The sequence below is a fragment of the Pagrus major genome, chromosome 2 (assembly GCF_040436345.1).
Source record: "Pagrus major chromosome 2, Pma_NU_1.0".
NCBI lineage: Eukaryota > Metazoa > Chordata > Actinopteri > Spariformes > Sparidae > Pagrus > Pagrus major.
The window spans coordinates 23822535-23849649 of record NC_133216.1 but is presented as its reverse complement, the minus strand read 5'-3'; the positions used below and the strand labels follow the sequence as shown (position 1 = coordinate 23849649).

The 27115-nt window shown below is 41.6% G+C and overlaps 1 protein-coding gene across 1 annotated transcript; it reads right to left on the bottom strand.

Moving 5' to 3' along the window:
* Positions 1-21444: 21444 nt before the first annotated feature.
* Positions 21445-26837, bottom strand: smtla (somatolactin alpha). The gene is made up of 5 exons (XM_073489416.1): positions 26802-26837; positions 26433-26623; positions 24850-24963; positions 22925-23104; positions 21445-22504 (listed from the first exon to the last, which is right to left on the bottom strand). Exons 1-5 carry the CDS (start codon positions 26815-26817, stop codon positions 22310-22312), a joined length of 696 nt encoding a protein of 231 aa, XP_073345517.1. The 5' UTR covers positions 26818-26837; the 3' UTR covers positions 21445-22309.
* Positions 26838-27115: the final 278 nt, after the last annotated feature.

Sequence of the window (27115 nt, the reverse complement as noted above, 5' to 3'; positions counted from 1 at the left end):
TTAGACTGGTTACCATGGACGGAAATATTTGATGAGAGATCATTGGTCAGTTGGAATGGCACTATATTAACAAAGCATTTGGGTAGATAAGTAATGAACTGAGTTACAGTGGCAGAAGCTTGTTTACAAATAGAATAGCACAATGTATTTATTCTTAAAATATATTGTATTTCTTCTTATCGTAGCTACATTCACAGTGTTTACGCACAACTATTTCTCACCTCTCTGCTGTAAACAGATTATCACTCTTATGTGTTGCCATCCGAGACACACTCGGGTCATCTGTAATGGTTCCATCCAGAGGGAGGGAGTGGCATTCCACAGATCTGGGTGTAGCGTGACTTTGGGAGGATTCAGACAAATCTCCTTGGCCAAATTCACGAGACAGACAGTCTGTAAATATTAGACCCACTTAGTATGGTATGTTTGCATCCGTGCCTGCGTGTGTGTGTTGTTGGGTTGTAGAGAATAGCTGTGTAAAGTGACATGCAAAAGTGGATGATCTATTTAGATTTGTGGACGCTAAACTAAATTGTGTGTGTTTGAGCGTGTACAGTATTATACAACCGCCTCGGAGGTATTGATGTTTGTCTTACCTTGTCCACCTTGTTTACAGCTGCTGGAATGAGAAAATCATGTTCAGTGAAAAATCCACACTAGCACAGTCTATTAAAAAGTTTCTTTCAAAGGTAGAGGAAGCTTAGAAACTGCAGAGAGATATGTGATGTTGTCAAAAATCTATGCAATCAAGGTAAGAGACTGAGTCCCTGAACGCACCATGGGATTTAAGCTACCATGGAAACAAACATCCACCCTGGAGGAAAGGTCTTTTAACAAGACAGTAAAAGCAGACGAGATCCAGGGGTGCTGTGCCGTGTTTGACCTCAGACTGAGGACAAATTACTTTTAATTTAAATTTGAAAATGTAGTCAAACTGTATCAACGTACGGTGTAAGGAATGACTTGATGACTATCTCAGATCGGAGTTACAGCTCCTTTGTGTCTCTGTCTGAGACCGTCTCATACCTACTCTACCAGGTTAAGCTGTCTACCATAGCTGAAACATGTGGGAATTCTACTTTTGCATGGAGTTTCGCTTTAAGGAACTGTATTCCATAAAAATGTGACAGAAAGCCGAGAGAGCTTCCAAGCCAACCCTCAAACTGGCCGTACAATTTACAACTTTGACACAGAGTACTGTAAATATATCCCTTTAGGGTGTCTGCTGTGATGGCTGGACAGCTAAATATACTTAACATGTTCTCACTGAACAAAAACTGACCTGTGACAAGTTTACATATAGAAAACACTTAAACGAAGATTGGATTGAGACGCAAGTAATTCCGCCCAGTGTCTATCGCAGCGGGTAAATCGGCCCTACCGCATGAACAAACCTTATTATTTGTCATTTCTAAATCTAATGAAGCCAACCCTCTTCATCCAGCACGAGTCTAAAGGTAGTGGCAAAATCATTGCCAAACATCACCTTGTTACCTTTTTTATATTCAATGAAAACCCTTTTGCGAGGGAGCAAAAGATAAAGGGAGACGAGGAGAGCCAGAGCTGGGACTGAGAGAGACAAAGACAAAAAAAAAAAAAAGGGCTCAGGCGTCCAAGGTACAGCAGGCTGTTTGCCAGATGCACTCTCGGCAGCTGGATAACAGATACAATGAAATTTCAGATCATTCTATAAATACCACTACCAGCTGCTTCCAGTTAATGTCAGATGATTATTAAAAAAGCGCTACAGATTAGTCGTTTGTTATCAGCTATTGAGCTGCAATGTCCTTTTCCCTGGACATACCAGTCATTACAAACAAGAGCCAGGGGGCGAATGAGCTAATATATGAGTGTTTTAAACTGATCTGACAAGAAATGGATTATGAGCTATTTTGCCTAGCTGGCTTATGAGGAGGGGGGACTCCCCCAGGACTCAGCTTTTGTTTTTGTGGTGTCTCTCTTGTTGCATTAGTTTATGTGGAGTCGTACAAGGAATAATATGTGGAGGTCATAGATGTGGAGTCTGACAGCATCTTTCACTGGTATACCAACCAGCTGACTGCGCTCGTCCCTAGGGGGCTTCTCCTGTTACCTGCTAATGCATCGCAGTCTCTCAGCCTTCGGGTTGAACACAACTTTGAAAGGTTTGGAGTTTCATCTTTTCTTCCATTTGTCTCACACTACTTTTGGAGCCTGAAGACATTGGTGAACATGTAAACATAAGCAGACACCTCTGCTTCAACCACGGTTCACAAAAACAACTGGAACAAAGTAACAGCAACATTTGTAAAATAATTCGCAATTTTAACACAATCACCGGAATAAATGTTGGTTTCTGCAAACCACAGATACGTTAAATGTGTTGAAAGTTTTCTTTATTTTTCAACTTTATGTTTCTTTATGTTCAGTTTCCAGTGTTGCGTTGTGAAACCCTGTCTGGTTAGGTTGAGGCAGGGTTGGGATTAAGAAGACGTCTCATTACAAATAACCGGTTTTCGGCTCCGAAAATGTCCCAACAGTTCATCAAAAGTTTCTAGTTTAGTTACCACTAATGCAACTGGAAAAACTCCCCAGGTTCAGACATTTGGCGTAAGTGCTTGGCTAATGAGCCAATGATGCAAAGCTGCCATCTGTAGGATTTTGACTGAATGTCTCTAACTCAGAATCCCGCTGAGATGTAACAATGCCACAGCACCGCGGATCATCGGTTGACCCAGGATAACCGGCTTTGGTCGGCGAGTAAAGCCATTTGTGACAGGCCTGGGATGCGGCTGGGTCAGGGTTTCATACATAGCAGAGCAGCTCCCTCAAAAAAAAAAAGAAAAGGTTCTGGCATCTTGTTAAGTGTTCTTGCCCTTGCTTCCTTGAACACTGGGCTTTTGCTTTAAAGCTGTGTCACAACCACCATTCTCTCAACTTCCTGACATAAAAGTAAACACGTGTACATGTAATCTGAATATATGACACATTTTGTAGAAATGTTGATATAACATGAAATGTACAAAATTAAGGTATCTGTGGTTTGCTGAAACGTAACAGTACAGTATTTACTTCAGTACAGTAAATAGAGCCTTTGTAATGCTCATCATATTCAGTTGTTGTTGAGACTGTGACAGAGAGTTGCTGGAAAACACTAAATTACATTTTAAAATATTATTTAATCTTATCTCATTGGAGCAAAATCATTGAAGAGGGACAAAGAATCACATGGGTACAAACCTAATGTACTTTAATATCCCTCTCACATGATCCAGTCATTCAGACTCAAATTCATATTGGCCCAAGTCAGCTAAGCCATTTTTAATATTTTTGGTACTTCATCATCTGTGAATTTTAATTTAATTTTGCTTGACTTGCCCACAGGCTTGACAGACACAAGTGTCACATTTCACCTTTACCTGACAGAGCTGACGGCAGGCTCTCGGGACTTGCACACCCAAAATGCCACTGCTTTGGCAGGGCCCAGCTACAGGTAGAACCGCTCGGGAAAAACATGTGAATACAAATGAAATTTGCTCCAGGCTACGCTTCAGGAGTGAATGGTGACATCTGTGTCCATTATTTTTTTTTCTTCCAAATACCGGTCCTGCCAACATCCTGTATATCATGCTCACATGCACACGCACACACAATGCAATCCATCAGTTCGCAGCATTATGGTTTTCATTAGTGAAAGACATGTTAACTGTCTAGGGCAAAAAGCCACAGAGAAGCCACCCAGCCCATTGTGGTGATGTGGCCTGCTGGGTCAGGGGTGTGACTAATTTACCCAGAAAGTGACACGTCTTCATTGCGAGCCGTGAAGCTCAAAATATCCCACTCGTGTCTTCATTCATCTTAATTACACTTTGACTCCTCATCTGCTTCGTCCATGCCACTTTCATCTCCGAAACGCACATAAATCAATGAATTAAACATCGCAAACTCGCCAGATTCTAACTCACTGAGATGAACCCATGAGAACCCATGTCCGGAACTAAAGTCGCGCGATCCACCTTCAGCGGGGTGGCCACGTATCATCCAGCATGACTGACAGCGTGCTGGAGCCTGTGTCTGTGTGAATGTGCTAACATGATGTGGTTTTCTAGCTCAGTAAAAAGCCCAGCTTCATGCAATTTGATTGATATTGGCAAGCAGCGCCCTGTAACCCTCAAACGGCTGTGTGCAGACTTTTACCCCTGCCTCCCTCTCCACAGCTGTTTCCTGGCCCAAACTGCTAAAACAGTGGTGTAGTGGGACCAGAGGTAGGCCAACACAAACCAAAGCCTCGCACACACACACACACACACTCTACAAGAGCATACTGTCCCCACCTTGCTGTAGACTGCTACTGGTCACCTTGCAGCACTTCCTGTTTGAGTTGGGTCATTTCCTCTTTCTTTCTTTCTGCTGAGGGAGGCTGCGGGCTTTGTCGAGTTTGAAGCTCAGGAGGGATGAGGAGAGGACGAGGTCAAGGCTTCCTCCCTTGAATCACCTTCAGCCTGTCTCTCACTCACACCTACATATAGAAAGACATGTTTTTTGTTCCCTTTTCTTTTTTTTTTTACATCCAGCTGAAGAATCTGTGCACCAGTAGTGACTTTGAAAACCGCATATCAGTCCCACGTTGCACATTCGCTCACATTCACATCTGGGCAGAATGAGGCCTTGTGAAACTGTGGGACTCATATAATTCTAAATAGGGGATCATGGCGGTATAAAGGGCTGAGAAACAGGCTTGTGACAGGAAGGTTGCTGGTTTAGCCTGGAAGTAGGAAAAAATTCTTGACTAATGGCAACGAACCCTTGAGCAAGGAACTTACCTGATCCAGCAGTCTGTGTCAGAGCGCTGCGGTTTTCACTGGGCAGCTCCAACATGTGCAATCATTCATTAACTACAGGGATGTGAGGCAATGTGTTGCTCAAGCCTTGGATGTAGAAAGTTTTGGATGTAGAAAACTGTACAAACATTACCCGAACACCACATATGGTGTACAAAACAAAACTGAAACAGATTTGTTTTCCACAGCGTCCGGGCAAAAAGATCAAACCATACATTTTCTGTATGATACTCACTGAATATTCCCCTCTCTATCTGTGATGACGAATCAAAATGACTCCAAAATGAGGCTGTTTATCACCAGAGACTAAAACAACTGTTTAGAGACGATCCCAAAACACAGACTGTCGAGGAGAGGAAAATTTTCTTGAGAAACACTGGAGAACACTTCAAAGTAGTCCCAAATGAGCGCACTCGTAAACGGTTTGCCCCTCAAGTGTGCTCAGCGCAATCACTCCCTGGTAGCGAGGGTAAAGAAATGAGGCAGATTGTTTGTGACAATTAGGCTGATGCCAGATACTGCCCGCCATGGCTTGCACAATCACTTGTCCCCATCAGCCAACTCTGTTTATCAGTAATTGCAATTTGGAAAGAACTCTGTGGCGATTAGGCCCAAGGAGTGGTCAGACAGAGAGCTCGCCCAGCCCTAAACAAGAGAGCAGTGTTTGGGTAGAGTCTGCACGCGGTCCCAGAGAGAGTGAGAGGGCAGGAAGGAAGGAAGGAAGGAAGGAAGGAAGGAAGGAAGGAAAGGAGTAAGGAAGGAAGGAAGGAAGGAAGGAAGGAAGTGTCAGGAAAGAAGCAGCTGTGATCCTGTCTATCACATCAAATACTATCTGATCTTTAACACATCCTGTCTGATAAGGAAGCATTATTTTGTCGCAAGTTTTATTTATTTTTAAATTTTTTTTTTGTCATTTGATAGAGGAATTCATGACAACCACTTTTAAATCAGGGCGGCTGATATGACATGAATTCTTCCATTCCTTTTTGTCTACATTCTGTACACGTAACTTTCTAGGTATTTTTTCCCTATATTGCATGAAGTCATTTTGATTTCCCTGTAATACCTCAAGCAATGTAAAAAATTAAACAATTTAAGTTAAAGAAACAAAAAAAGTTAAAGTTAAATGTCTAAAAACAAAAACATTTGTTACTACGGCGTAGTTTTGTTCAAAGTAACGACACGTTTCATTTAGTTGCCTAACATAACATAAATAAAACTTTCATACGTCTTTCATACTTCGTCTGGAACATTTCTGCCTGAGTCACTTAGATAGATTATCACTGGCAGTGGTGCAACCCAATCGACAGAATCTGTTCCTTAATGTTGCTACTCTCTGATTGTTTAGGTTTAGTTTTCTATTGCTCTTTTGTCACAACGCTGTGCTCATGCTCTGCATAGGTTTAGGCACAAAAAACAATTTGGTCAGGGTTAGGAAAGCCTCATGCTTTGGCTTAGAATACCTGTTTCATCATCATGCTCATGGATGGAGATGGTCCGACTTCTTCACCGGTTTTGGTCGGCACAAAAACCTGCTTGAAATGTCTCCAGGTGTCCATGAAAATATCCAGTAGTCGTCTGTTTGGCAGTCTTTTTGGCTTGTAAGAATGCCACCTTCTCTCTCTACCTCACGCTTCCACATTCGGCTATCAGTGTTGGGCAAGTTACTTTCAAAATGCAATATATTACATATTACTTGTTACCTTCATTTTAAAGTAACATATTACATTCCAACTATTGGTTACTTTCAACAAAGTGCCCAAATAACCTATATAGAACAATTAACTAGCCTAGATCTTTTTTAAATAAATGATTGACAGTGGACACAGGGATGGACTGGGAGACAGACGATCAAAGTCTGATGTATTATGAGATAGTAATAAATAAATTTGAATTGTAGGCTCAGTCATATGAAACACAATAGACCTATGCCTTCTATAGTGTAGCCTATAATGACATGACAAGACAAAAATCTCTTTTTCTATGCCTTTTCATTTTAGTCCACAGAACAAGGAATGCATGGGCATATGTGATTCAAGACTGTAAATTAAAGTGCGCTCGGAGGATTAGGCTTTATCATGAGGCCGACAAAATACAGCTAATTTCAGTCACACAGAGACTGAACAAAGAACTCATAGGCTCGGCTCTATTAAACACTTGCATAGCCTGTATTTATATGGTCATGCGCGGTGTGGATGCGTTCTTAAAAAAACAACAATAAACGCTTCACTTCGGTCGGTATATATTATTAGTAACGTGTTATATTACTCCGTTACTGCTAAAAGAAATATATATTACTGTAACGCGACACTGGGTTTGGCTTAAAGTACCTGTTTCATCACCATGCTCATGGATGGAGATGGTCCCACTTCTTTTGGTCACCACAAAAAACACCTGAAATGTCTCCAGGCGTCCTTGATCCAATGGTCTGCTGTGTGGCAACCATTTTGGCTTGCAATGACGCCACCTCCCTCATACCACAGTTGGCTATTAGGTATATAACGTGAACGTGATATGCCACGTTTGGTACAAATGTCAACCTCTGACATTACTGTTGGTTTGCAGAAACGTTAACTGCTTACATGATATCCTGTAAACTAGGCCGAGTGGTGGTTGTTTAAGAATGAAGACAACAACTCCCATGATCCCACGCTGCTTTATAAAGTAATCAAACTACGCTTTTGTTCACACTGTTTATCTTGAGAGACCCCATAGCGGCAGAAAATAACCCAAATCAGTTATTTCTAATGTTAAATCTTGAATCAGAGCTTGAATTTCAACAGTAGGTCTTAGTTTCTGCTTAAGAGACTTTAAACGCACATTATTTATGCCATTTTTAGACATTCTAATGTGGAAATGTTACATATTATATTGGCAGAGCATCAGCAAACATCCTGTCAGGTTACTCCCTTCCACGTTCACACACCGTCTCACATACTCCTGCAGGACAGACGCACACACAAACAAACACTGGTTATATGATATGTAAAGTGAATACACCGTCTTTGTTGCAGTTCCCTTGTACGCTTTCTTCACCCAAAACGCTTCTTTCTTTGAGATCACAAAATGTTGCTCATACCTCGTCACATCACAACTTCATATTTGAACATTGCCACTGATATGGATTAGTGAAACACAACACAAACTCTGTAATCTGGTGGAGACAGAGAATGACAGAGGTGTGTGAGAGATGGAATGAAAGTAGCATCTGCTGCAGTGATTGAACAGCCATGTGCCGGCAACATACCTCCCCGTGCATCGCTCCATCTGCATATCACATCAAAGAAAGCCAGAGTGCAAAAGGGATAGTGTTGCCAAAATGTCCCCAATTCATTTCATATTTCTCCTCATCCTTGCAGTCCACTTTCCTGTCAAATACAGAACATTCAAGGATCTTGACTGACATCTAGTGGACGGATCCGGCAGCTGCAACTGTCACTACAAATGTGGTGCATAGTTGCGGTTGGTACTTGTCATTTCCTGGGATTCACGCTGCGTGTTGAGAGATGTTGCAGAGCATTAGCACTCCAGATGGTGTGGAACCTGCTGGATTTGAGGGCTAAGAGCTCACGATGGCAATCTGCATTTTTTAAAACCTGTCTTATTTCTTTCCTCTCACACTCTCAGTTTTCCTCTCTGCCTTTGTTTAACATACACAAAGACACTTTATCGCACAGTGTTTCCTTAACTGTAGTCACAAGCCTCATTTGTGACTGAGTCGTGAAGTTTTTGATCATTATGGTATGAATATGGTTTAAGCATTTTTAACATATTTAGTCATATGGCGTATTAACACAATCCCCTAATGTTCAAGTGGCTTTTCTGAATAAAAGTTAAATTCTGAAGGGAAAATGTCATCTGTAATTGGTTCCACATTCATTGGCAGAAAAGCTCCCTTTGTCCGCTCGTGTCTTTTCTCTCTTTCCAAAGAAAACAAAAACTATGGTACTCATGTTGTTTCGTTTTCATTTTTATTCTTATTAAAACATTTCCTGAGGATGTGGTGCATGTCAGCTCGGGCAGGTGATCATAGGGGATTTGAGTATCCAATGTGATAGGGGGAACGCAGGGGTTAGTTAAGGCCTTTTGATCGCCTTTCTGCCCTTGATGTCCATACAGTATATGCTAGTAATCTCATCCCTTTTGCTGTACGACATGCGGTGGAAAGAGAAAACATAAATCATGCCGACAGTCAGAACTGAATCCAATGTTCATTATTTTTCATTAAATGTTGCAGTTCGAAAAATGTGTTAGCTTGTTGGAATGGTAGTTTCACCCTAAATGAAGCATCTATTCATTCCTTTTATAGTATTTTCCATTTTGCGGTGTTGACATGCACTTGTACCAAGTGAGTATTTCCATTTTCAACAAGTCCCAAAGACCCAATGTCTCCAAACAACTATGTTTCATTAAATGTATATGCGAGGCAGTGCATTGCAGGAAACAATTTGTTCTGATATCATGGGGAAGTATTACAGAAATCACTCCGCACAATGCAACAAAGCAAAACTAAAATTGGTAATTTAGTGAGCCATATCAGGTAATTTTGGATAGTTTCGGCTCGCATTACAGACAGAACTTACGAAATCAGCTACACGAAAATCGAATCTCAGTTATTTCATTTGAAGCAGAAAGCTGTTTTCCTGTTTTGCATCCACTGAGATCTCTGAAAAATTCATAAACACATGGCACATTCGAGTCTCCAACCTATAGACAGCTCCCATATTTCATCGCTGAGCCTAAACCCAGGGGCTCAGGAGGCTGCGGGCTATAGCCGATTCTGACTCAAGTTGTGCCAGCGTTCAGTGATTTTGACTTTTTGTCCCCAAAACCACGGAAGAAATCCTTCCCATAGCCTTTTTTCTTTTGAAGAGACCATCTCTTCATGCACACACACACACACACACACACAGATACACACACAAACAACTAATCAATGTGAAGTTGGAGCTGGAGCAAAACGGTGAACTTTCAATCTTGTTCACACCTAAAAATCAATTTAATGTCAAGTTATGCTTCAGTGCCAAAACAAACCAAAACAAACAACAGAGAGACATCAGCAGAGAATTGGAAAGTCAAATAAATCAACCTTATCAGTTTCAAACAGAGGGAACCAGTGAATCATCCTTCTGCCAAACAAGACCTTGTTTTTGTACCTTTAATTAGACATTTGCCTTTTAAAAGTCACCAGTTGGCAGCCATGTGTCCTTGAAATGGCCAAAACAAAAAATAAAACAGAGGAATGATGCCCTTAGATGCGTGCACCACTGCTGACAGAGGATATAAAGAAAGTGGAAACAATGCAGAACCCTGAGGACGTTTGGACAGCCAACTACTTACAATACAGTAACGCTCAAAGAATAGCCTGCTGCCTTTTGGCCGTGTACCCCTCAGGCCATCCTTTCGACCCTCAGTCCACGCTCCCATCCAATCCGCTTTGCCACTTTGTCAATACATGCTGCTCAGGAGTATTAGGCTTCTATTCATCCTCCCAAGGACTGTGTTAGATGAACATAAAATGGGTTTTTTGGCTGGCAACTTTTTTTTAATTGTTTGCCACTTATTATAGTTGGTGCACTGTGTAAACACCAGGGACAAGGATGAAAATAAGTTGACTCCCTGACAAAGTCTGATACAGTATGTTGCATTTTTCTAAATAGATTAAAAAATCGGATAATGAAACAAAACAAAACCAGACAATTCAAGTCAGACCGTCAGTGTATAGCACTTCAACATTTCTTCACCTATACATCCTCCTCCACCAAGCCCTTTCTTGTATTCTCCCCATCCCATCCTGTAGCCTTTACCCTCTCCGCCCCCTCCCTACACCTCCATCCCACCTCACCCTCACCCTCACCGCTCCATCCTGTCTGCAGGCTGCCAGGCACAGATAAGGTGTCTTGGCATTGAGTTGGAGTGCTGTCCTTCGCCTCGCTGAGTGGGAATCCAGGAAGCTGTGTTCATGCCACGTCGCTGGAACAATAGGACAGGGAGGGGAAGCAATCGGGATGAAAATGAAAAAAAAAAATGTAGAAGAGGAAAAAAAAAAAAAGAATGAGTGTGCGACTATCAAAGCCTGCGCTGCCAGAAGTAGATACCAAGCCAGCATGGTTTGAGATACAACTCAAAGCAACATTTTCTTCTCTGGTTTCAGTGTGTTTTGTGATTTCTGTTGTTAAAAAATCACTATTGTCATAAAAGGAAATACTCAACCTTTACTCCACAATAAATAGATACTATTTTAACTTCCATTTTTGGGATTTTTTAAAAAAGATTAATGAGCTACTTTTCTAGCATCCAACTTAATTAATGCATTGCAGAGCTTATTTTGTGATAAAGTGGTGTAATTTACCTTTATGCTACATGCCCCAATCCTCCAGTTCTACTTGTCATTAACTTTAACTTCTCACAGAATACATTAATGGCTATCAACAGCTACAGTGTACATTTCTAGCAAAAACCTATGAACACTATGCAGCTGTTTTTCCATTAGTGGATTCCTGTCCTTCACAGTTCTGTCTTGTGTACCCAATCTCACTGATCTACAGGTGGCAGTAACATAGCAAGATATGGTGCAATGTGCCAATGAGGACTGGGAAGAAAAAAACTGTTGAGGAGTAAACATGACTTAAAAAAGAGTTCTGGAAATATAAAAAGTAAAAGTCATATTGATTATTATGTAGACAAATCATGTTTTAAAAATAATACATCTACAGAGTTCATAGAAAGGTGCAGAATTAAAGTATCTCTTTTCCTTAAAAACATTATTATGATCGTAAAATAATAATACATAAAAATAAAAAAAATGTTTGTCTGACAGCTGGTTCCAGCTTATAACAAGAGTTTGTCAGCCAATAGTATAACGCCATTGGTATCACATGGTATCTATGTTTCGTCAGCGATCAACGGTCTTGATAGTTGCCAGTTTGTGGGAGAAAAAAAATAGCAATGCTAATGTTGGCTGGCATTCACAATGTTAAAATTAGCTAATGTTAGGGACTTTAACTTTAGTTAGCCAGCATTACCAACGTTAACATTAGCTAGCCAGCATTTGCAAACGTTACTGCAACAAACTGGCAACCACTTGAGGGGGTAGATGATTTGCACAACAGCGGTGTTGTGATGCGATGGAATGCTTTATTTAGTGGCTGAATGTTATCAGTTCCAGCTTTAAAGCTCCCATATTGTGAGAAGTGAGATTGCAATATCTTTTTTGATTATAAAACAAGTCTAAGTGCTATATAAATACTGTAAAGGTATTGCCTTTCAACAAATCGTCAAGGACCTCTGTAAGGTTGTGATGTCACAACTACACAGACAAGGCCTTAAGCCAAGCCCCCAGCACAGCTGTGGTTGCAAAAACCCCAGAAGAGCTGATGCAGAAACACAATACCTGCTCAGGCCTGTGAGAGCTGACCAATCAGAGCAGACAGGGCGTTCCTTAAAGAAACAGGCAGTTTAACAGAGCATCGAGACAGATGAGGAATAAAGGTGCTACAGCAATTGACAGTATGGGAAAAATAATGTGTTATTTTTATCGTTTAAGCGAGTATGAGTATAAATGAGTATATAATGAGATCTTTAATGCATTGGCTAATGCATTATGGTGAATAACACCACATGAAAACTTAACTTCCAAATTCTGGTGGATTGAGGCATCTTTATGTCCTTTAAAGCAACATTATGTAGAAATTGCGCTTTGGCACCCCCCACAGTTTCTGAGTGCAACACCACTGTCGTAAATACAAATCCCATCATTATTATTATTATTTCAAGGTTTTAAAAAAAAGTTGCATAATGTTTCTTTACAGTGGGATTCCTCCCTGTGTGATCGTTGAATACTGGCGACATGTATTCTGAACCCGTGGCTGTGCATGTGTGTGTCTGCGTGTCCGTTACTGTGTAAAGCAGCTGCTGAGCTTAGATGTGTAATGTGGCTACACAGGCTGCCATCACCAGTTCCGCTCCCTGTCTGATTTACAGTCAGACGTTAATCAGGCACATGTACATAAACACACTGCGGTGTACCTCTTTCATACCCTGTCCACATGTGCACACAAACACTTTCACAATCCACCTTACTGCAGCCTGCTCTCTCTGCCTCTTTTCCCAGCCACACACTGTGTATCCACTTTACAATCAATCACATGTACAGTGTTGCCAGGCCTGGTTAAAACAGTGTTTGTTGAAGTGTTGTTTTTTCTTTCTTTTTCCAATTTAGACACCATCACGGATGATCTTCTTGCTAAGCCAGATGAATCTAGTGAGTTTTCACACTTCAAGAAACATCTGGCACACTTTTTCTCAGCGGTGTTGTCACCTTTTTATTATTTACATGTCATATGACAGAGACACCATGAGCAGCTGGTGTAGCTGGCAAACAGAGGTAGCGTACTTCACAAAAGCAACACAGAACACACGTGTGATTTGAATCAGTTTTCCAGCTTTTATACAATGTTCAACTGCAGGGGGTGTTAAGTACTCTTAAGGTACCACAAGCATCTGTCACCTTTTCTAGTTAACCTTGGCACTTGTGCAACTACCAACCGTGAGCCCTTCCCCTTTCTTTATCCTCCTGTCAATCACAAAAGGGCCCTGGTCTGAAAGGGACGCCTGAGTGATGTGTCTTCAAGAAGTCTGTTTGTTTACACACTTGAGTTAAGAGACATAATCATCGGCTTCATGGACACAGATGAATACTCCACGAACGCTGCATCGCATCTACTGCTACTGTAGTGTTGTGCTACTGTGGAGTTTTTGCACAGTATCAATACATTCGTGGAAGTAAATGCAAATGAAATCATAGCTGTCTCCTCACGACACTCTAATGACTCTTGCTTTCAGAACTAATCTCTGCTGCCATGACATAAAGTCTCCATTGCCAAATCTGCTGCAGTGGGATGATTTATATCACTCTTCCTCTATTATTGTCAAATCATATCAGGCCTTAGTCTTCACCAAACACCACATGAGAATGGAACCACCCTCACGAGCTGTTCTAAGTGGTTTAGAGCTACATAAACAGTTGGTCAGCTGCAGAGGGCATGGGAGGAAGCCACAAATTTGAGGGTAGAGTATGGGGGACCACAGCAAGTAAACATTGTAATTTAGAGCGCCATCCGTGGTGGTTGGATCGAGAGTTGACGGGTCAAAATTATGCGTACAGCATGTTGCATTTATATCCCGATAAAATGTTTGATGTCTTTCAAATTTGACTTACTGCCAAACTGAAACTCATCTCCATTTAACAAGGGAAATCAGATCATTAGCAAAGTAATGCTGGGAGGATGGTTATAATGGCTTTAACACCCGTGGAATTCCTATTATGCATCATTATGAATGCAGTGTCTCTGGTGGTTACTTTTCTAAAACATTTCACTCTAGTAGAATTGAGCAAATCACCCTGTGAGCTGCAATATTATAGCACCGCTTTCAAACAACAGAGTAAGTTTCATGGTTTTGGCAATTTAATCATAAACAGCTCAAACTTTGCGAGAACCCTGCATCATTATTTGAATGTTTTGGTAGCCTGATGTCAGGAGGAGTGTGAGTTTGTGGATAAGGGGCAAAGAGGCCTCATCTGAATTTGACACGAGTACAATGTCAAACATCAAAAGAACAACACCACTCGTCATTATCCAGCCACAAATACACACAAACTTGCTGTGATGAATGAACATAAAGCATCACTTTGCATCAGATCCTCCACTAACCTTCTCCTCTTTCCAACTTTCATGCTTCCAAAAGATGAACTAATAGTATCAAAAGAGTACGAAGAAACAAGAGCGTTGATGTTATGTCAAAGATGTCTATGCACTGTGTTGTCTACTGAATTTAGCATGCTAACCGGCTAGCCCTGTTCCATCTTGTCTCCCTAGTACCATTTTGTACCAGCAAGAGGCTGATAGTTTCAGCTGGGAGATGTATGTGTGAGTGGTAAGTTCACTACTTAGGCCAATAAGTAAACTCAAAGTAAACTCAGAAAATGTCAAGAAAGTAAGTGTGTGTACACCTATCTTCCTTACTAACCAGAAAAATACAGCTGAGCACCTTCTGAATGGAAGTTTCTCACTTTTACCGAACTAAAGGCTCATTTATGCTCTCTTAGTGTACAAAAATAGATACATCCGTTTCAAACGATATAACCGTCACTGCCCCCACACTTCCATCCGTCCTTCACGTTGGTACGGATGTAAATAAACATAGCCATGAGAGGGCACTGCGGCGCTGCTCAGCGGTCTTGCACGGACCTCCATTTTTCCTTCGCCACCGTCAGCGTCCAACTTACATTTAATCCCCGTCCAGTCTCCCCCCCAGCTGTTCTGTAGTAACTGTTTGTCTCTGTGCCCGGGCGAAAGTAACATCATACAGATGTTTAAAACTTCTCACCAGCTCACATAACCTCTCCTCAAAAATGTTTTAAAAACTTCTTCCTCTTGTCCTGTGGTCATGTCTTTGCTTGAACTACTGGCTATACTGCTACACTGCCCCCAAGGACTACCGTAGGTACTGCTCGTTGTTCTGTGTCCGTAAGCTTTCAGAGAACATGCAGAACTACGGCCCAAATCTGTATCCATAGAGCATAAATGAGCCTTAAGAAGAACTTAACCTTGTTAATTCATCGTGAAACAGATTGCATTCAAACTCAACAAAAATGAAATGAAACTCCCTAAAGCAGTCTTGGTAGTAAGATGCTGTTGTTGCCCTCTGTTGGGCAGCTAGCTACAGCCAAAGATAGCTACAGTACAATAAATAATAAAAAATTACATTTTTAATTATACGTGTTGCATACTAGTAAAGGATATTCCGATTGAATAACTGAGTGATCCCGGCGCACAAATGTTCCTCACTAAGTGATTCAGGTCTATCAAAATAAATCTCTCATATGCTTATCAGTACACTTTATTTAATAATGCCGTACACTCATCCAACGTCAGTCTTTTCTCTTCATAGTACCATATGTCAAGGAAGGAAGGTGGGATTCCTCCTTCCTGCATACCTTTTAGCAGCACTGCTTCCATCGAGGGAAGGCAAAACAAACAGGAAAATAGGCAGAGGATGTGAGTGCTGCTTTCCTGGAGCCAAACCAGAGAGGCGGTTAATCATAATCCCTGAGCCGAAACTGAATTCACCACACCTATCAAAACCCATTTAGGATCAGAGGCCAGAGGTCCAACCATTTACTATCTGTGAGCTCCCCCTTTTTTTCTCCAATCCTTTTCTTTCAGGGGAAGAAGACAGATAAATGAAAGCCAAATACACATGGATAATCCCCGGCGTCTTTCCAGAAAGGAAATTATTATATTTGAAGTTATGAAAGTGCTTCCTGAAGTTAAGGAACTGCACTAGATTTTTTAGGCCTGTGTCTTGATCTAAGAAAAACATAAGCAGACGCATACTGGCAGAAAGACAAATATATGCCCTTCCACAACCCTCCCTTTCTCTTACTAGCTCCATGTGCGTTTTGATTTATAGTATATCTCAAAGGGGATTTTTCATTTTTTTGCAAAACAGTGAAAGTGGTGGAAAACTCTAAAAAGGTCCTTCTGGCCAGAGACGTGAAGAGAGGAAATTGCATTGATTTAAGCTCAGCTTCTTTTGGCATCTGTCCGCCTTCTTCGTGTTTCTTTCCTAAAGTGAGGGCGTTTGTTCCACAGCGGCCGGTTTAGATACAGTCATCTAAGATGTTTTTCTATGTGTCTCATTATATCCACAGTAAGCTGATGAGTGGAAGTGAGTGGCAGCATCTCGACGCTTTATAAAAGAAACTGCAAACTTCAACTACAATCGGCTTTTTGTGGCGAAGCCAGAACGGGCTTACAAACTGCTGCCTCCATTCATAAAGTGAAACAAGGGTGTGTACAATGATGCTGAAAAACTTTCTTTAGCCACGTTAGGCTGAATACCAATCAAAGCTGGCAAAAGCATGTGTCATTTCTGATTGAGGAACATTAACAAAGGGCTGAGTTGTGCAGTTGTGGGTGTGCTGTTATAAAACTCTGTCCATTGCACAGTTTGCACCAGAGATATTTCTCCTTTGTGTCTAGTCAATGGAAACTATGATAAAAGCATTCTTTGAGCATTTTACATTGCTTTTTATAAATGCATCTGCAAGTTTTGTTTGACATCCATCACATTTATTGTGAGTCAAATCATACAAACAATGCTTAGAATTAATTATTACTAGTAGTGTTAATCTGGTCAGCTATTATTAGATTTAAAATTACTTTAGTCATATTTAGTCAGCTTCATCCTTTGTATTGCTGCTTAATTTTTAGTTGACTAAATTCACATTTTAGTCTCCTCGAAGTCATCGAAGACCTTGAACATTATAGTTTAGTCATCAATAGCTTAGTTGAGAAAAAGTTAGGGGACATGTAAGATTTGATTCAGAAGGTGAAAAGTGTTTTTCTACCAGCACTTTGGGCCACGGCAAGTCAAACTGAGCTGCGCTGATTTGCTTTTCCATCACCAGTTTTGTGTGCCGAGTCGAGCCGAGCCGCGCCCACAGTGGACCTGTTCCGGAGGATGGCTTTTATTATGAAGAAGTTACAGGAAATGAAGTGTGCTGTAACTGAATTAACGGAGCCACTTTTTTTTAGTGGTCATTCTTCAGTAGTCCAGTCCATTAGTTTAAGACACATCTTTCAGCAGGTAGTTTTGCTAGAAATGCACAGTGGGTTGCCAATTCTGAGTCAAACCGAGTAGAGCCAGGCTGGCAGTTGTATATGGAAAGATGCCATATGTCAAACCTGTTTCTGGTTTGAACTGTTTTCAAGCTAATAGCTGAAAGCTAATAATTATTTCGAACGCTCTCAAACAACAGACACAAATACAAAATTCCAAAACAGAACAAAGACAATAACATTTTACCTAAACATTAAACTGGCAATGGACAACTTTTTTGCTTTAACTTACTTAGTTATTTATTTATTTAACTTATTTACTGACTGCACAGAGTAGCTCTTGGAAAATGACACCATCAGCATACAGATTGGTTCCCTACAAACCTCACTTTTACTGTGCTATGCGGCCTGCCACTGGGCTGACTTATTCCCACAAAAAGAGGGCCAAATTACGGCACAAAGGTAGCACATCTGCTGTTGCACAACCAAAACCCCAAGTTGCTATCCGCAGATAACTGTGGAAACGCTACACAGTAAAAAGAAAAGAACCCCGCTGATGGAGGAGGCAAAGAAGAGAGTGAACAGACATGTTAGAGAGCTCCAGTGTCTGTTACCCTGCTGATATGTGTTTCCCCTTACCGATGGGATTTGTGATGGTCCAAAACCGCCATTCTATCTACTAGTTACAACCTGCCTACTTATTATTACAACCAGCATTGAGCATTGTAGCATTGAGCATTGTAGCATTGAGTTTGGTATTTCTAGGTCAAATTTGGATTCTTAAGGTTGTTTTTTGCTTTGGACAGTAACCAGGCCGATAGCTTTAGCCATGTTGCTGGCGATGTCTTTGCGGCGGTGGTGCCACATGAATATCACAGTGAAATGCTAGGAGGGGGGGAATCTGAAAAGTGTTCTGTTCCTGCTTTAAATACAAAAAAACAACGAATGCATGTTGCAGTTGTGGTGTATAATACCAACTTCCATTGCTGATTCAAATGATCTGGAAATCTGCCAAGGGTGCAGCTGTAGGACAGTTTAGACTTCTGTCTTTTAGAGACGTTAAGAAAGACTGTAAGAGACGGGGGACAGAGCTGAGTTTAAAAGTGCATATTTTTAGCTCCTTGTCTGGAGCTTTTATTTACAACTCGTTGATGTTTTCCCCGTTTTCCTTCATGTTCTCACTGCTTTGGAATTTCTTCGTCGGACAGCAGATCTGTGATTCCCCGCTACAGCGAAACGGCTTCAGTTTAGCAAGATTGATGGCTGCTTTCCTGCTGAGTTCACGTAGCATCAGCCCATTCCCCCTACAGTCCCCGAGGTATAATCACCTAATTCCCTGGTGGTGTTCTACCGCCACAAACCAAGAGACACCCCACAGGGCCTGTTTAACCATGACCAGCATATTCATCTGTTAATCATAGCTGCACATGAAGGCATTATCTCTTTGTGTTGGCACCTCATGCAGGTTATGTAATGGCAACAACCGTGAAAACCACTGTAGAGGAAGCTTTAAGATAATGAATTGATTTAACAGTTGAGCAAACAAAGACAAAAAACTAAAGAGGTGTTTCACTTGAGGAAAAATCTGTTTGCATATCTCTTAGCTCTCTCTAAAGGCCGTAATGTTACAGCTGTATTCAACTGTCACCCTGGCTTTCTCTTTTGCTTACTATAACATTGTTTGCCGCGCGTGAAACCTGAGCTTGCTGTTGTTACAACGTGACATCTTTTAACATATTGGAACAGTTAGGACGGCCTTGATCCCCGTGGCCTCTTGACCCTCACGCTCGTCTCCACGCGGTTTTGAAGAGATGCCTCGTCTGGGGAGCTGAGGGAGAGGCGGAGGGTGAGGCGAGGTTGGACATCCAGAGGTTTGCATGTGTCACTGATCCAACACACAGGTTGGACTTAAAGATGAACACACGCACACATATACACACACGCTGACAGCTGTGCATGAATAGCCCCAGGTGTGCTGCACTCAGGATTGATTGGTTGGCTCTATTTGAGACCTTATGCCATACTTTCATGGCCTGAACAAATTCCCTCTGGTTTGCAGTGGTAGGATAGCAACGGCTGTATCGCAAAAGCAGCAGCTTCGGTCGTCAGAAGTTGGGTGCAAAGGGAAGGCCGTCCTCCCCCTCTCACCTCAGCTCATTCCCCCTATTCTACCTCTAAGCAGACACACAAACCCTTTAAGTTCTTGCTGCGGCCTAAATATGTCATTAAAGCTCAGAAAATGAGGAGGAAGGAAAGGCAGAGAGCCGTGGCTACATGGTTTTCAGTGTGGGAGATCATAGAGGGGCTGGGAGACTGTTTTAGGTCCGTCCAAGCTGTCGTTTTGAGCCATAAATGAAAGCTGAACAACAGTGTGGGAGCCAGCCGAGCCAGTGGAGGCTCAAGGACTTCATACTTTGAGTCTCGGTTTCATATCAAGCCAACACCACTTCACCAACTCCTCTAGCTGCGTACCTGCCTTCCAGCCATCCATTTTCTCTCCAGATCCAACCTACTTCCCTGCATGTCACACTGCTCAGAGCTGTGCTCAGACTCTTCCCCACTCATTTCGGTCAAATCTTTCCCACTCTCATTTCTGCTCTATTTTTCCTTTCTATTTGATTGACACAGTTCACATTGCCACTGAGTGGGGGAAAAAAACAACTGCTGTCTTTACCTCTTTCTCTCAGTGCATTTTCTTTACATTTCCTGCTCCTTTCCTCTCCCTCTCCTGCTCTGTCTGCCTCCTGTGCTCCACTTATGCATCCCAGCAGTCTAGATTTCCTTTCCTCAGGTTATAATAGTTAGACAGTGAAATCACCCGGGCCCCACACCCCTCCCTTCATCCCTGTGTCCTTCTTTCCCCTTCCACTCCCTAACATCTTTCTCTCCCTCCTCTGATCCCCTCCCTCCTCTAACTACTTATAGCCGATCTTTAATATTTATGGCCTCAAAGCCTGAGAAGTGGGTGGGGGCATGGGGCTTTACCTTGCCTATGATTACTTGCGTGTTGTCAGGAACCAAACGAGGTAAGGTGAGGGCTGCACTACAAGGTTGAGGCTGTGAAGCTGCAGCCCTGCGGAGTGCAACAGAGGCTACCCAATCTCCTCTGAGCCCCCATACTGAAGTGATTAGGCCACAGGAAGCTGAACCTGACATTGCTGACACTAGGCCCCCCTACCACATCCTGCCTCGGTATCCACCCACGCCACACGACACCACCTTTCTATGCTGACACCCGACTCACCGTGGCAACCGCAAGGCTGATTTACATATTCTGATATGGGTACAGAGGATGGAGGATGTAGCAGGACACTCAAGAGAGTGGAAAAGGTTGAGGAGAAAGCTGAGATCAGTGGGGGGGGGGGACAGAAAGCAAAATGCTTGTGGCGTCTGCTTCCTTTATTGTTTCCCTGTCTCATGGAGTGGTGGCAGACGTAAACAGGAACAAGCAATGCAGCCTGCCAATTTCAAGCCTATTAACTGTGAGTGGGATAACGACTGCAGGTGCTTTATTTTGGCAGCTGGGATCACATGGATCAAATCTGCGGCAGTGTGTTGTTTTTGATGAGTAATGTGTAATGTGATGTTTCATATTTATTTGGTATATATCTGAAGAAAAAAATAAGAAGAAATTAACATTATTTAAGGAAAAGTTGCTCCTCCACACATACAGAGAAAACATACACCTGTTTAATTTAATCCTCACCAATCCAGTGCACTGTAACCTAGCATTTGGAAACACAAGATGCAATGTCTTAAAATGAATGGCATTTTGGGATTTTGACTACACAATTCAGTGATCAAGATAACCCTCATGAAAGAGCACTACTGCCCTCTTGTGTTTGGGGGTGGAAAGGGCAAAACTGAGAGGATGGAAAGTGCACTTGATAGATATTTTACTTTGGAGACTCTTTACCGCAGCTATGGAAACACAGGTGTGACAAAAAAGATGTGAATTGCAGACACTCGAAAAAAAAAAAAAAATCATATCAAAACCATTTGTCTTTCTACAACATGCTTTATTAGCGCAAAAAGGTTTTCACAGTACATTGGGCCTCTTCTACTTACACATGAGAGTACAGAAAGTTTGCATTAAGCATTACATATTCATTACATCGTACTATTAAAATTGAAATTGTGTATCCCCTGATCATTTAAAGTGAATAATAAACTTATTTTATTACGTTCAGGTTTAATTAGGCAAGTTAAGCCATTGGAAAATTCATGATTCTTTCATGAGCACTCAAAAAATCTAAACCTGGGTCGAAACCAAAAACTCCACATTTTTCATTTTAACAGCTATTTGTTCCCTCGCTGTCTCTCTCACACTCTCCTTCACCAATCAAAATGTGTTTCTTTTTTTAAGTAGTGATTGCTCTCTGTTTGACTCCCGTCTCCGGTGTTTCATTTCAATAATGCAGAAGTGAAACCAGCTCCATTTAAAAAAGGGAGTCTCACTGAATACTCTGGGGGCCGTTGGAATAATCAAAACACTGCAAGAGCCAGCGAGGAATACAAACTCCAGTTAAGAACAAAGGAAATGGAAATCAATGGCAGGATATGTAGATTTTTTTGACAGCTCGACACACAAATAATCTTTTGGGAGTTTGCCCTCTGTTGCCTTTGCCAGGTTAAAATAACAACTGTGCAGGGAAATATAAAATGCAGTATGCTGAAGAGAGGGCACAGCATTACACCTACTTATTTTTGTGTGAAGGTGTTCCAAAACAATCAATAAAGAATGTACTGCTCTGCGAGCGAGGCTGAACGCCTAAGGCATGGTCATATCTATAAGTGGACGGCTATCAACTTCAGGAATTAATTTAAAGCTAAACAATGTATTCAAAAGCCGCACTTCATGTTTTATGCGCAGCTGTATATGTCATTTTGTCGACACTTGAGAAGCTTGAGCAAAATCTCCATCTTATGGGCATCTTTCTTGAAGCAGCTGAGCAAGGTATAGTCTCGCATAACGGATTCCAGCATCTCGGGCTGTCCATCGTCTTGGAATAGGCTTTGTTCACTGTATGTTGTGGTCATCATTCCCTCGTCCAACATCTGCACAGCAATATTTGGAAAAGATGATGGAAATATTAAGAAGCAGTAAGTTGCGTATTGTCTATCAGTACAATCGTAACAGCAATGTAACAAGTGCATTTACTCAAGTACTGCAAAGTACTGGATTATTTCCATTTGTGTGCTACTTTATACTTCCACTCCAGTACATTTTGGAAGCAAATACTGTACTTTTACTCCATTACATTTATTTGATAACTTTTAGTTAGTAGTTACTTTGCAGATTGCATGCTGCATCAGCCGCCAAGTAAAGTATATATTTTATTTAACAGTAATTGAATTAAAAAACAAACAAAAACACAAGAATCAGAAAAAAATGCTGAATATGATATACAGCTTAGACATTAGTGTAAATACACGTATAATTCTACTTCTTAGAAACCAACGCTAGCTTTGACCCACCTTCTTGATGAGGACCACCACACCTTGCTCCAGACTAATCAGTTTCTCAGACACCCACTTGGTCTTGTTGAGCAGCATGTCAGGAACTCCATCGTAGCGGTCCAGTGTGGTCTGCAGGTAGACCAAAGGCTCGATCCAAGACTGGACCAGCATCAGCACAGAATGGAGCAGCCATTTGTCCTGCGGCGCAAATAAGTTAAGAATTGAAATGAATAATAATAATAAAAAAAAACTAAGCACAAACAAACAGAGGCGATATATAGAAAATACACTAGAAAACTTGACATGGCTACTGACTTTGCTCCGTTCATGTCTTCTTGGGAATGTTTACATTGATCAGCCACAGCATGAAGAGGACTTACAGGTAAAAGTGAATACTATTGATCGTCATTACAATGCAATGTACAGCTGGGAAACCTTGGCTACTGGTATTCATGTGGATGCCACTGTACCCTCCCAGCCCCCCAGCAGGACAATGCACACTGCAACACTGCAGAAACTGTTTAGGAATGGCCCAAGGAACGTTACAAGGAGCTAAAGGTGTCGACCTGGCCTCCAGATTTCCAAAGACCACAATCTGATTGAGGTCTTCATTACATTCTTCGGGCCCTTCTTGAGCAGTTTTTTTGGTGTGGCAGGGCTCATTCTCCTACTGGGGGGCCACTGGAGGAGCTCAGGTGCCATAATTGGGGTGGCAACCACATGAATACCAGGAGTCAAGGGTTTCCCAGTAGATCATTGCTTTTTAACAATGTAACCAGAATGTTATTCACGTCACCCTTTTAATGTTAAGGCTAATCGGTTTATATTTGTAAAGAAAAGTAACCATTTGCCTTTCAGAATTTCTTTCAATAGTATTGAATAGAAGTATGATCAAGGGCTCGTCAGCTGCAAAGCATTCAGCAACTAAAACAGGTTGGAATGTCATGGGTGAAGCAGTTTAGCCTGCTTAAATTCCCCTAAGCAGAGGTGACTCTAAAGCAAGTGCAAAATGACCCCCATACAAATGGCCATTAAATCGCAGTGCAGGCAACACTTCCACAGAAAGGGCAGGGGATAAATTATTAACATAAAGAGGAGCCTTGCAGTACATGCAGTTTCAAAGATCACATTCACTATTATAGTGATGACATGACTTCAACCAGCAGTTTCAATATTGCTAAAAATGAGTCCTTAAAGAAATTGCTTTTGCCATATATACTTGGCCCGTGTTAGTTGAGGAAGGATTATTGTATAACTTCCCATTAACCAGATTACAGTTCAGGCCAGCCAAATCACCCTTCATTGGCCTTTCGCTAAGTGGCTCGATCTGGTTTCAACCCTGCTGATCAAGCTGACCGTTGGCCTAAAAGGCTGTACTCTGTTGGACAGCATTCAAACCTTCAGCAGGCACAGGGTAATGTTTCGAAATGCTATACAGGCGAGGATATTTATGATATTTGAGGACCTTTCATTGTAATTAGTGCAAACAGCTCATCATTCAGCAGCTGACAGGGGCGAGCATTATACGGAGGGGAGGCTCACTTGGACACTTAGTGATTGTTATTGAAAAAGAAAGCTCGGGCTCTTAGCAGCTTCAAAGTGATTTGTGAGCAGGCCTGTGCATGCAAACAGTCATGCATTAAGCCTGCACACGCACACACACACACACACACACAAACACACGCTTCCACATGCACAAGAAGATGGAGACAATGCAATCACAAATCCATGGACTCACATAAACACGAACAACTGTCTATCCTTGTGATACAAACACACAAGGAATCTGCCTTTATGCACTGACACATAAAAGCAGAGGTGTACACATGAATACTGACATGCACGCATGCACATACGTGCCATTCTTAACAAATTAAGATCAAAGCCCTGACAAAATAAATAATAAAAAGAAAATCTGTGGTGATCAGTGGTTGTGTACTCACAGATATCTGTTGGATTTCACTTTTGGAGCTGGGGATGGGTAAGGCTTTGGTGATGCAGGGATAGCCAGCTTGGTTCCTCTGAAGCTGCAGTGGGAATGGGATGAACATCTCCTCCTACAATCCATACAAACAAAACAATAAAGAAAATACATGCATAAACAAGAACTATAAAGTTCATGCATTACCCACACGCCAACATACATCCAGACTTTGACATATCCTAAAGTCTCTTAGATTGTGAATCAACAAAGTTTTGGTTTTAGTTTACTTTCTATCTGATCTATTAAAATGTTTTTTTCAAAAAAATTACTTCAAATATAGGGGAGTTGGATTTTTCTAACTGATCTGAAAACCTTTGGTCCTCCCAGGTATAGAATCACAAGAACACACAGTGGCAGACACACAAAAAAGACACATCAGGAAAACAATGACAAAGGCTTCACCAATCTCAGCCACTGGAGACACAGCAGAGACACATTTTGTTCTCCATCATGTTCCCATCTGTAGACCCCATGCAGCGTCTTCTCAGTAACAAGCTCATCCCATTTCAAAGGCCATTTTGGATCTGGAGTGATGGGGATTCAACAGGCAGCAAAACCTGTCCTCTCACTGCTGCAGTGTATCATTATCACATTCGTATTACTCCACTGTAGGCCTGCTTCTTCAATAAAACATCTTTGGCTCAGAGGAGAGATAGAAGATTACTTTGAAGCCTGGCAGTGTGGCGATGATCATGTCAGAATCAAAAGCAAATAACGCAGAGTATCTAAGAGAAAGTGTCAGTGCTTTTGGTCCAGCATATTGTGAGAAAGGCTAAGAAAAAGTCATTTTTGCCCTCATTTTAGATCTCATTCCAAGTGTTGCTAGACTGCATGCTGGATTCAATGATAAAAAATAATATAGCTTGGGAAATGTAGCACTCAGTAAGACCAGGAGCATGGGACTGGGGTGGAAAGGGGACTGAGTATAAAGGGCCCCCGTGTGAGGAGGGTCCACAACAATGCTAGAACGAATAGCCGTGGATATGGAGAGAGGCCCGTGGAGATGTACAGGTTCCAACTTTGAATGTTAATGTTAACCATGTCTTTTGTGTAGTTTTTAGCACTGACTTGTAAGAAAACAATATAAATTCATTGTTCTGTATGACTTAATTTCCTTACATAAGTATTTTTTTTAGTTCTCTATAAAAAATGATATAATACAACTTCTCAAATGCAAAATTCTGCTTTGCTGTCATTGTAGCCTTTGCCTTAGGCAGCACTTCTACAGCACTGCTGCTCAAATTGCTGATTTCACGTTTCATAGAAACATTTTCATAAAAAACTAAGTCATGCCCGACTTAGGCAGATACTGTAAGAACATGTCCCATGTAGGTAACAGATTTTCTCCCCAGTTCTTCACAATGAAAACCTGTTTATTGTCACGCGCTACTCAGCGTGACGAGCAATTCAGTTTCTTCTTCATGTTATTCTGTAGGAGCCCGTGGATACAACAGGTCTGCTGAACAGTTAACTCATATTTCTTTTCCCACACAGTGCACGAGTGCAAATGTTCATGTAGGGGTAATGGTCGGTGTTACTCACAAACAAAGAGCATGATTCTTCAGAGACACGGTAGATGAGCTCAGCATGCTGGATGACTCGGTCTAGAAGTTTCTCTTGGGAGATAGAGGGGCAGCGGGAGAGGCCGCCCTGCTCGTCCCTGCAGTCTAGTGGGATGCTGATGGCAAGCAGATAGGGCCAGAGCAATACAGCCCACTGACCCTGCTTTATGGCTGAAGACAACCACACACACACATAACAAATGTCACAATGCTCGAGCAAACATGAACAAAACATAAAACCTGATCATCCTATAGCTACCCTCTTCAGAGCGACATGAATCAAAATCAATGCTCAACTTAATAACTTTACATCCATCAGTAGTTTCTGTCGTGATGTGTGACAAATTACCTCTCATCGTGTGCATTCTGTCAGTAGTCTTCAAATCTTCTTAGCCTTTCTGTCATGCTGACTTCTTTTATAAAGCCTGACCAGGCCATGTATTAAGGAAAAGGTCACCTTGCGCAGGTTGTGGTAAAAAGGCACTGGTCATCCAGAAGTGACGTGTTTCTTTTTCATATGCATAGTACAATTATGGTAACTATAGTCAGGCATGCTCAGTGTAAATATCCTTGTTCCTGATTTAAAGTTTACAAACTGTGATTTCTAAATATATCTGGCAATATGAAATCTGTCTCAACTGACTTGATTTAAAATAAACCGAA

Excerpts from the sequence above, each read along its gene's own strand:
- smtla (XM_073489416.1), bottom strand. Across the intron at positions 24,964-26,432 it reads AAGAATCATGCTCTTTGTTT|GAGGAGATGTTCATCCCATT; the intron begins GTGAGTAACACC and ends TATGGATTGTAG. Across the intron at positions 22,505-22,924 it reads TGGTGGTCCTCATCAAGAAG|ATGTTGGACGAGGGAATGAT; the intron begins GTGGGTCAAAGC and ends ATTGCTGTGCAG.